General features: G+C 31.0%; 1 protein-coding gene across 1 annotated transcript; it reads left to right on the top strand.

The window, feature by feature from the left end:
- Positions 1-907: 907 nt before the first annotated feature.
- Positions 908-3,892, top strand: LOC119673143 (gamma-glutamylcyclotransferase-like). The gene is made up of 3 exons (XM_038084376.1): positions 908-1,023; positions 2,797-2,930; positions 3,437-3,892. Exons 1-3 carry the CDS (start codon positions 919-921, stop codon positions 3,756-3,758), a joined length of 561 nt encoding a protein of 186 aa, XP_037940304.1. The 5' UTR covers positions 908-918; the 3' UTR covers positions 3,759-3,892.
- Positions 3,893-11,410: the final 7,518 nt, after the last annotated feature.

The raw sequence follows: 11,410 nt of genomic DNA, 5'->3' as shown, positions 1-11,410 counted from the left end.
AATAAAAGATACTTATAACTATTTCTCACTTTCATTATTATAAAATTATTTTTAAATTGTGTGTGAAACCTAGAACTTCTCAAAAAGCAATTTCGATTTAAATTGCAGTAAAGAGATATAATAAAATGACTTAAATCTACAATACTCTGAAGATATCTGTGTCATAATATATTATTAAAGAGAGGAATAGAAATTAGTATACTTTTGGTAAAAAATTAGAGAGACGTCTTTTACAGCAACAAAAGAAGAATATATATATGACATAGCTCTTCATATAAATACTTCTATGTGCCTTAGATGGATATGTTGTGGATTGATGGGTCTATTGATAAAATGATGGCTTGATATTTAATTAAGCCAGCTACAGCTGTTAGTGAAAATAAAGAAACTGTGGATTTTAGTGATGGATGTGTGTAAATATTGATTTGAATACATGTGTCTTTTACTCATAACGTCTTTTAAACACAAAATTAAAAATTTGAATTTTTAAAACGAGTTTGATCTATTGGATTTGTTTGTAGAGAATATATCATGTCATCTTTGTTGTTATATATTTTGTATTAGTATGAAATTTTATTTAGAATTAATGTCTTAATTTTTAGCAGATATGACTTATCAATTAAAACTTTACTTTGGAAAACTCGCCATTAATCACATTTACTTGATAGATATTTTTTTTTGTTGCATAATTGATACTCACTTATTTCTACATATTATATAACTTTATACTATATATAAACTATATATATTATAACCCTTATAAGATGCATTGCCTTAAATAAAGGTTTCTTTTTTTTATTATGTTATTATATTTACTCTTTTATGTTAGTGTATTTATTAACAATATTTTATTTATATAATAATATTTTGAGCATGATTATAATACATTAATTCTTCTATAGCTCATACCAATTAAACATGGCCAGTAAATTTTTCTACTTTGGGTTTGGCAGCAACATGCTGGCAAAGCGTATTCACATTCAAAATCCCACGGCGGAGCGCATAGGACCTGGAAAGCTGGAGGTAAGGACTAAATCTTTCTCGATATTTTTACATAATTAAGTTAACTACTATATATGAGAACTCACATAATATCTATTATTATACAATTTTTTCTGTTGCTGATGTCGAATCAAAAAGTTTGTGTAAAAGTTTTTGTTAAGAACAGAATTAAGAGGGTAGTGAAGCATTTGAAATGTAGAAGTCATTCGGCAACAATGCTATATCATAATCTTAGGTTAATGCATGGTAAAAATACTTCTCAGATAGTCCAGAAAAAATTAAAGATGACGCGAGCTTGGTGTTATGTAAAGACAAAATTAAGAAAGCATTTGACGGTGTGGGTTTACTAATAAATTATTGGAGAGGTGCCAGAAGAAATAGGAATATATAGAGAAGGAATAAGTCTATATAGCAAAACATATCTTCTTTACAGCGTCACAAGCACTCTCTACTCCAGAAATGGTGTCATGCAAACTCTTTTTTACTTTTGAGAGTCAAAAAGATTCTTAAACGGTAGAATTTTTCAAAAATAGACGGAAAACAGGCAAAATCGACGAGAAGCCTTTAGCTTTTATCTGAAACACAAGTAACACTATTACTTAAACTTGAAATACTGGTGGCACAAGTGTTGATATTAAAGGATGACTACTTTAAAAGTAATAGAACAAACATTAATAATTGAATGAATAATTCTCAGAGCAATAGAAAACTCTTATTACTACTTGAGTACACGTCGTATATATATTGAAAATAGGCTACTTGTAGTAGTTGCTATTAATTCAGAATAGCAACTACCTATTCAATCTTTTTTACTAGGTGTGAATACTTTTGATATTACATCCATTTATCCACGTGAACTACTTAAATTCACAAAAAGTAAATGCGTTAAGGTCCATTTAATCAGCGACTAAAATTAAAAACAGATAGCTAGAAATATAGAGGTTCAGACCAATATATACATATATGGATATAGATCAATATATAGATATAGATAATGAAACTGGCAAACAGCTAGTCAATGAAATATTACATAATTATAAAATATACTATATATATAAATATATAAGGGTGGAATTTATTATAAATAATTTAATTTAATAGGGTTAATATAATAATTGTTTGATATATATATATTAATTAATTAAATATTTATATATTTGGCAATATTTTTTAATGGAACATTAGATAAATATATAAATATAAAAAATAGGAGATCCTTACCGATTTATACATTCCCTAAATTTTTGATTCAAAATTAATATATATCTATTAATTAATTAAATATTTTATATTAATATAGATATTTATTAATCTAACCTAGTATAGTCTAAATTATAAATAATAAAAAATTAATGTATGTGTATATATATAAATAAATAAATTTATAAAAATTAATATATTTTTAATGGAAAAGAATTATTTTTATGGATTAATAAATATTTTATTTAATTTATGAATGTTTATTAAATTTTATTATTTATTAAAAAATAAATAATAAGATTATTTTAAATATAAAATTTTTGTAAATATGTATTAAATGGTTAGGTACATAATTGAATAAACAGGGAGATGAACAGATAAATAGACAGAGAAATAGAACTGTATAGAAATAGACAATACTTGATTTTTGTGCGATATAGTCTCCGATATTTTTATATTGCTTAATCTTAGCAATAATAATATATGTATACAATATCATTACTACGTTTTACTAAAGCTCTGTTACCAAAAAACTATTTATTACATAAAATAATACCCTGCACACACACTAAATTCTTACTTTTTGCATTTCAGAATTACCGCCTGGATTTCTTTTCAAAATCCAGAAACTGGAATGGAGCCCCAGCGACAATAGTGCCATGCTGTGAGGAAAATGTTTATGGCAGCATATGGGAAATTGATATGTGCAATATGAAAGATCTGGATGAGTAAGTTTGTTAAGTATAGAAAGTAAAGATAGTGGCGTATACAAACTGAGACTTATTTTAGGGTGTGTTTCAACAATTATGTTAATTATAAAGTTTAACTGAAAATATTTAGGGGCAGAATATTCATTATAACTAGCTTGAAATGGGGCAACATATCGGGGGAAGGGAAGTAAAATTGAGATTGAAAATCTTCCAACTAAAAATATTTTCGGCCATTTTTCATTAAAAACATATAATGTATTTTTTTCAATTAAACTTTTGCATTATATATAATTAGCAATGGGCTATCGTATTATCGGGGAAAGGTAACGGGAATTAAGATTAAAAACCTCCTATCTTAGAATATTTGGGACCATTTTTCATTACATACATGTAAAGCATTTTTTTCAATTAAACTTTTTGATTTATAATCCTTTATAAATTATTAAAAATCTCTCTTTCTCATTTGTATACGCCACTGAATATAAATAATATAATATATCGATCTAATATCATTTTCTTTATAGTCAAGAAGGCGTAGCACAAGGTATTTATGTACCCATATCAGTCTCAGTGCTGTCACTAAACACAAAAACTCCAGTTTGTTGTCGTGCCTATCACTTGGCCAATCAACCTACGACCAACTTAAGTAAAGCACCGGCAGATTGCATTCCATTCAATAGGCAGCCGTCCAAGACCTACCTGAAGACACTCGTTAAAGGTGCCATTGAAACAGGCATTGACGATGACTATGTGAAATGGTTACGCACAATTAAACACAATGGCAATACTGTGGAGAAATTTGAAAATGATTTGGAACTGGCGGAGGTTGAACTATGTACAAATTAAGAATTTAATTATTTTTTTATTATCTTTTGTACATATTTTATTTATTCCAAATTTTTGCCTGGACATTGGTCCTAACTGAATTCTATGTTATTTTTCATGCTGTAAGACATCAACACAACAATAACAACAACAACAAATGAAATATTATGAATTTTAATCACTTATTTATGATGATTACCCCAATATCCTTAGAAGCATATTGGACTTGAACTAAAGAAAATAAAATTCCAAATATCCTTAACGCCTTGGAACAACTTTTGGAAAAGTTTCTTGCTTCCCTGTTGCGAATAAGTTTTCATGCAACTAAACTACAATTAAAATGCAATTTACTGTGCATCTTCCTGCCATTATCTCATCCAGAAGAAGCAACAGAAAGCAGCAGCACCGCCCGGCAAAGTAATTGCACCGTCGGTGCTGTAAGAAAAACTGAAAGGATAAAAGCCAAATTGGCGAAATTTAGAATTCTTTTACTTATTAATTTAAATATTGCTGAGCATTTAATGGGTAAACTTACTTAAGAAGAAGACCGTTTACTTTAAAGTAAATGCATTGTCTACCTCTGCAGGAGACTGGATAGTGGGGTGTAAAGAGCTGCAAATATGCCAATTTTCATAATTTTCTATATTAAATGTTGCTGCACTCGTACTTTGCACTTCATTCCGAGTCCAGGCCAAACTTTTAATTTAAAAGTTTAAGCAAAACTATTGTTAATACTGCACTCTCTGCCACTCCCTTTGTAGGTGCTATTTGAGAAGTTAGAAGTATTGCAGCTTAGCACCTTCGGGTCAAAATGTTTCACTTACAAAATGGAGTCGATTTCGGTTACAAAGAAAAGTTCCAACTGAAATGCAGACCCATTTGAACTGAGCGCCAATAATAGCTTTCCATTGCAACATTTCAAATGCACATTTTCAGTGAAGTGGTGAAGCAGTTACATGGGTCCGGTTTGGGGTGGGGTCTGTGAGTGTGGATAGAGAAACTCAGAAGTGGCAAAATGTAATTTCTGTTTGTAACAACACTTTTGTTAGTTGGTTTGAAGTTTTGCATGTTTGCATAAATTAACTATTTGGCATGTTTATAATAGCTTTGGACAATAAAGAAATTTCCAAATGAAAGTTGAGAGAGAAAAAAAAAATGTAAACAAAAGTTTAAATTTAAAATTATATTAGAAATAGAGGAGTGCACATAGATATATTTTAAAAGGATATTTCTCAAAGTTTTTTTAAAAATATAAAAATGAATTTAAGGGGTCCAAGATTTTCAGAGAATTATTTTATAAGGAACTATTTTTAGAAAATTGAAGAGGTATTAATATTAGATAAAGTTGAAGATATAGTAAGCATAGGCTGCGTATACAAGACATCATACATTATATTACTATGAAATGTGTTCTAAAAACGATAGTGTTGATGTTTAAAAACCAATTATGGTTTAAGGTCTAATTAATAGCCCGAACAGCATTGCAATTATTGTCAGAATAAACACCAAAACTTTCAAATTGATTTCCTCAAATTAATAGAGCAGTTTTGGCAAAGATTGCTTAGTCTTTTGAAAGATTTTTGAGTATGGTGACCGGAAAGATCGTTGCCTGAAATGCCCTGTAAGTGTACGTTGGCTGTATATGTCAACACAGTGGTCCACACTTCAGATTTGGCAGGGCTTGATTAGTGCGTACTAGCTTATCGCTATAAAGAAACTTCTTCGACTTTTAACTAAACTTGGTGTATCTTGGTTACGATACTTGCTTTGGTAACATTTTTTTTTATCAATCTATTAATATATGTTAATTAATTAAACATTATGAAATCTTGACCTAACTTACATTAATATGCTTTATTTAATATATTTTAACAGCGGTTGAGTACTTTAATTTACTAAAGTTTAAGTAATTATTCCCAGAACAGGATCTCTAGAATCTGAAATTTATTTAGATTTTGACCACCCTCATTTTCATCTAATTTTTCAGTTTATTCAGTTTATTCAACGCTTACTGCAATTCTTTCTGGTCATTGGTGTATAGGAATCCACGGAGAAAAACTGCGCATACCTTAAAATCCTTACTGCAGAAGTTGTGAGAAGGAATAAGAAACTATAAAACATTTTCTCTGTGAATGTCCAGCTTTGTCGGCCAGCAGAAATAGGTTTTTAGTAAGATACTCTCTTTACAGTTTATCGGACTGTTCTGCGGTAAAACACAAAGGACCTATTAAATTATCTAAATGGATTAAGGCTGCTATGCACTTTTATATTAGGGGTTCTTGTGAGCAATGTGGTTATAAAGTGGCAAAAAATCGTTAATTGAGGTACTTGGAAGTTATCTGATGATGTGCCACTACAACCAACTAACATAACCTTGGGGTATTTATTGGATTTTTTAAATTTCTTTTGAAAAATGAATTTATTTTACAATATTTTACTGTCATTTGCTAAAACTCAAAAGATCTTTATTGTTTTGCAAGCTTAGAGTATACGCAAAGTTTTCGTAAGTTATTTATTGTCGCAATGTTGAATTAATTTATTTTTTCAAACAGTTCAAACATCGGGGTTTTAGTGAATGTGTCAGCTCTTTTTAGTTACCTCATCTGCTAGCTCGTACTTTTTGATTGTATCATCAATAAGAAATAAATGCTATTAGCTGTGTTTTAATTCCTTTATCATTATTATTATACTCCTTGAATTCTTAAACATTATTCTCCGCAGGATTGCAAGTGCATTGTACAGACAGGTAAATATGTTATAATCAATCACTCAATTAGCTGCATAAATCGCTTTAAACAAAACATTTGCTATTCACATTTTTAATATTTCAAATACATATTTTTAATTAAAATTATTAACATCGTATATTGCATTCTTTGCATACAAGTATTAGAAATGATGACTTATTGTTCAAATAAATCCAATCAGTGCTCGCAGAAGGGCTACTTAATTATTCCAAATTAGCGGCGCGCATATTTATTTATTATAATTGCTTTTATTTAAATTCCATAAATATTAAGGGAAGCGCATTAAAGAGCCATGGTGTTAATATTTAACCATTAAGCTTTGGATTAATGAATTTTTATGACGTTTTAATTTTGCTTTAAATAAAGTTGCACTTTAAAGTGCAGCAGAGCAGCAATAAATATTTATGAGGCAATTTTTGTACTCTCCTCGCCTTGGCCGAGAGTTGTGCTACATTTCCGACATACCACCACAATGAGAACATAATTCAATAATGCACAGCACGCTTGATTTTAATTGCTTTTCAATAAAATACGCGCATTTAACAAGCCTCAGGACAATAAAGTGCAAAATGCAGCACTACAACGCCTGCCAAAGGATAACAAAAACAACAACGCACGTTGCATTGCTAAACTTATTAAAAATGTACAAGTTTGTCAAAAGTATATTAACATCATCAACTTCCAACTACAACAGTTACAAATATGTTAATGCATAGTAATATATAATTATATATAAGGCAATATAGCAAGGATACGCGGATGCGTACATAGAATTTAATAATATTAAGTAGCCTTGCAAGGGAAATGCATTTATATTAAATTATTTTGCTTTCATGTCACTTTAAGCAGTGGCGCTTTCGTTATCCTAGTAACTAAAATAGCTGTGAAATACCTGCAAAGTTCACTGCGGATATATCCGATAATCCAAATACAATTAACACACACCGAATGCAACAAATTGCGAACAGGCATAGGCTACGCTGGTCGTGGGGCAGAGTGCATAAAACTGCGAGTGCAGGCGAAGTTGCATTCTGAAGTATTGCACAAATATTGATATTTCAATAAAATTTTATTTTAATAATTTGCATGTTCGGCAGGATAATAGCATTTGTATAGATGCACTTTACCTCCTGCAGTAACAATGGCCATTGGTGGCGTAGGCACAGCGGAAACACCAGTGCTAACAATGTTGTTGGTGCATATTTACATGTGTACATGACATCACCACAATGGCCACTGCAACATAGTCAGGAGCAGCGTGTTGCAGTGATTTGCTGTGTTTGAATGCATAACATCAACGCCGGGGTCATTATCGGCAACATTATCGTCTTCGGTACGAGTTGGGCAAACACAGAAACGCATCAACGACGCATCAGTGCACTTTGTAGCAGCCTTGCCTGTTGGTCAAAGTGCAACTGATAGCCTTGTAATTAAAATTAAAATTTGTATATTTTTCCACAGGCACTTCGCCTGCACACTACAATGTATCGGGCTTTCCCGACTATATGCATTTGTTACTGTACAACGAGCGGAGTTAACTTAATTTAAATGTTGGATAATGGCGCTTTTACTCTCGACAGGAGCGTTCCACCGCACAAAGTGTTGCTTTTTCTGTCACTAATGGACATTTAATTTATATACTCAAGTGTACATTATTGATTGTGGTTTAAAGCATCAATTTTTATGTACTCATAGAGGCGTAACAAGTGGTGCTTTTAGTTTGGTTGGATTCTGGGTTGCCAATGTTAATCAAATAAAAAAGTATATACTATAGAAAAAATAGATTATTTTGAATTTATTAGTAGTAAATCATTTTAGATCCTCAGATTCTATTAAAAAAATGATAAGTTAAATGTAAGTATAGATATACAACTAAATAATTAAAAGTTAAAAGCTTCGAGTATAAATGAAAAGACAACAACAAAAAATTTTTTAGTTAATATATCGAAATTTGACGCTGTTTCGAGTATTGCCCAGTAGTCATTATCACTGAACTTAGAAAATTTTCGAATTTTATTTAATTCGTTTGTATATAGTCCGTATATAATTTGTTGACTTGCAAGTACCAGACTAGTGCCTGTCAAATTAGAAACGATGACTAATAGTATTTTTTCACAAGTCGCCAAGGCTTAAGTTCCAAGTTTTTTGTCACTTTATTTGTAAGTGACACTAACTAAGGCACTTGCTATGCTTTTTTCAAATTAGAACGAGCTTATAAAAAACTACAGCTTTATTTGGAAACACGAGTTCCACGAATTGAAAGTTAATTCTTGAGGTTGCCTATTTTTATTTCAAAGTTATTCTTTTTAGTTTGTTACTTAGAAAATCCAAAATATCCAAAATAAAAAATCGTCCTCATAACAAAATATATCAGACTTGTGTTATACCTTCTTATCGATAACATACATATAAAACAACTCTGTTTCAATGTTTAAATTAATGATTTTATGACATTCCACTACTATGATAAAAATGAACGAAAACATATCAAACTGGGATCGCGTAAAAATGTTTGCTGAAAAGATCCTGAGATTGAAAAAAGTAGACCTTGACAGAAGATAGCTGGAGTAAAACAGATTTATCACACAAAAATGAAGGATAAGGTTAATCACCTGCAGCAGCTGCGGGGCCTGGACACAGGTCACACCGATGGAAGTTTTAGATGACTAATAGAGACCCTACCTCGAAGTAATACTAACGTAGTCCCGGGGTAGAACAAGGTCTCTAGGAATGAGGGAGAGTTGGTTTAGTCCGAGCGAGTCGGACACTCACTTTTCGGGGCGCCGGATTGTGGTCAGTGCGTAGGCATTCAACTCCTCCTTGCCGCAAAAAAAAAGAAGAAAAAAACTACTATGATATTCCCGACACCGACAATATTACAGGTTGGCTGAATAGTTTTTAAAGCGACATCTATTTTGACATTACATCTTTCATTTGATATGATATAAACCCAAGTCTTAGCTCCTGTGTGGACGTATGGAATTCAGTTATGGCGATATGCACTAAAATCAGCTATTCAAATTATCCAAAATTTTCAAAATAAAGTTTTAAGAGTTTCTGATTTTCAATTTCGCTCCGTGATTCATTAGGAATATTGACCTCCATCGGGGCTTGAATCTGTAAATGCAGTAATACAAAAGTTTGCGGTAAAGCACTAAAAAACGGTTACAACAGCACCCAAACTGGCATGCTGAAGAGACTTTAACGAATTAAGCCTTTAGATCTTCTTCCGAATTATTTGTCGGGATGGTTGTAGTAGCCAAACATCTGTCTAATACATCTGGCCTGCTGAGGAGGCTTATAGGAATTAAACCTTCAGATCTACTTTTGAATTAGTTGTCTTATCTAAAAATTTAGATTACTACTACATTAGCACTAAGTCTTAGGCAACTTGACAATTGTAAAACGTATTGTAAAATATAACAAAATTGCTTTACAGTTCTCTGTACTTGAACTAGTCGTAGTCAAATGAAATATGTATTAATAATATATTGTACATATTGTGTTTCATTTCGATCTGTCTAATTTAGTGTTTTTTAAAATCCATTTGAAGCTGACGACGTGTCAGTGATTTTGTTATCAGAAGGTTATCAGCAACAGAAATTTATACAAAAAAATAAATGTGTTAAAAAAATCTGCTCCTTTATATCCAACTGTGCATCGATGGGTTTTAGACTTTAAACGTGGGTTTACAATTGTTGAAGATGAACCACTTAGAGGCTCAGTAATTATATCTTAGCTTTTTTTATGGGCTTGTCAGAAATAGAAATCAGTTATGGAGACAGTAACAGATTTGAAAGCTTTTAATTATAAGGCAAGCATTTTGGCATAATCATATGTGCGATCAGTATCTACAATATCGGGCGTAAAAGAAACATTAACTCGAGCAGAAAGAATCTTTTCCTACATTCGAATAGAAGTTCAAACCAAATGTAAATTACTAAAATGGCTTAAGAGATAAATAGAGATAAATAAATAGAGAAGAGATAAATATATGCAGCCGGATTACATGTTGTCCAGGTTACCAATATATCTATCTAAAGCGAATACTGAGCTAGCGTTATGAAAAAATAAAAATTTATGTGAACGCTTTAGCCAAGGATATAAGTTACTGCACTACAATTCATTATGACCTTTTCGTATAGTAAACTTCCATAACCTGCGTTTAACTCCATCTTAGTTTTAAATTAATTCTCGACAAATTGTGTTGTAAGACAAACTTTATCTTACTAAAAGATATGACATTTTATTTCAAATAGAGACATTGGATAGACATTGGATTATAAACAGCAAATATTTGACTGCTCAAATCGTTGTATACTGAAAATGAAAGAGAGAACGATTTGATGATATGTAAGTGAAGTACGATGTCTAGTATAATGTAACGTCAGGACATAAATATTTCAATATCTTATATATATATGCAATCAGCAATCTATTAATTATTTACTACAGTTACTTACTTATGTATATTTACCATGTGAAACTGATTTTAATTATTTTAAGAAAGCCCTAGGAGAATGAAATGCCCATGGCAGTTGAACCACAGGTTGTACATCTGACTCATCATGCGACCGGCTTTAACAATATTTCTTAACCAGGTTTTAAACATATTGTCATGGGCTTCCCAAATCCCTAGCTATATATGTTTGATTAAACGGATCGGATCACTCATGCGGATATAGCAACTAATTTTTTAGAATATCATATCTTAAATACTCTATTAAGAATGAGTCTAATATCATATATTAAGTCCCATCAACGCTTAATGCAAAGTGATAAACGCAAAATACGTTTTAATTTCCAGCTTATATGAATTTGGAAACCAAAATACAAAAGACCTTATCTCTCCATCCATGATTACTGAAATCTAATTTCACTTGGAAGTCTCTTACAGTCCGATGTTTCAAAAAAAAAATTCCAATT

The sequence above is a fragment of the Teleopsis dalmanni genome, chromosome 1, assembly GCF_002237135.1.
Source record: "Teleopsis dalmanni isolate 2A chromosome 1, ASM223713v2, whole genome shotgun sequence".
Taxonomy (NCBI): domain Eukaryota; kingdom Metazoa; phylum Arthropoda; class Insecta; order Diptera; family Diopsidae; genus Teleopsis; species Teleopsis dalmanni.
Note: the sequence above shows the minus strand (reverse complement) of the source record. Positions and strands in the feature narration are given on the sequence as shown.

Excerpts from the sequence above, each read along its gene's own strand:
- LOC119673143 (XM_038084376.1), top strand. The coding sequence starts at position 919 with ATGGCCAGTAAATTTTTCTACTTTGGGTTTGGCAGCAACATGCTGGCA. Across the intron at positions 1,024-2,796 it reads TAGGACCTGGAAAGCTGGAG|AATTACCGCCTGGATTTCTT; the intron begins GTAAGGACTAAA and ends TTTGCATTTCAG. Across the intron at positions 2,931-3,436 it reads AATATGAAAGATCTGGATGA|TCAAGAAGGCGTAGCACAAG; the intron begins GTAAGTTTGTTA and ends TTTTCTTTATAG.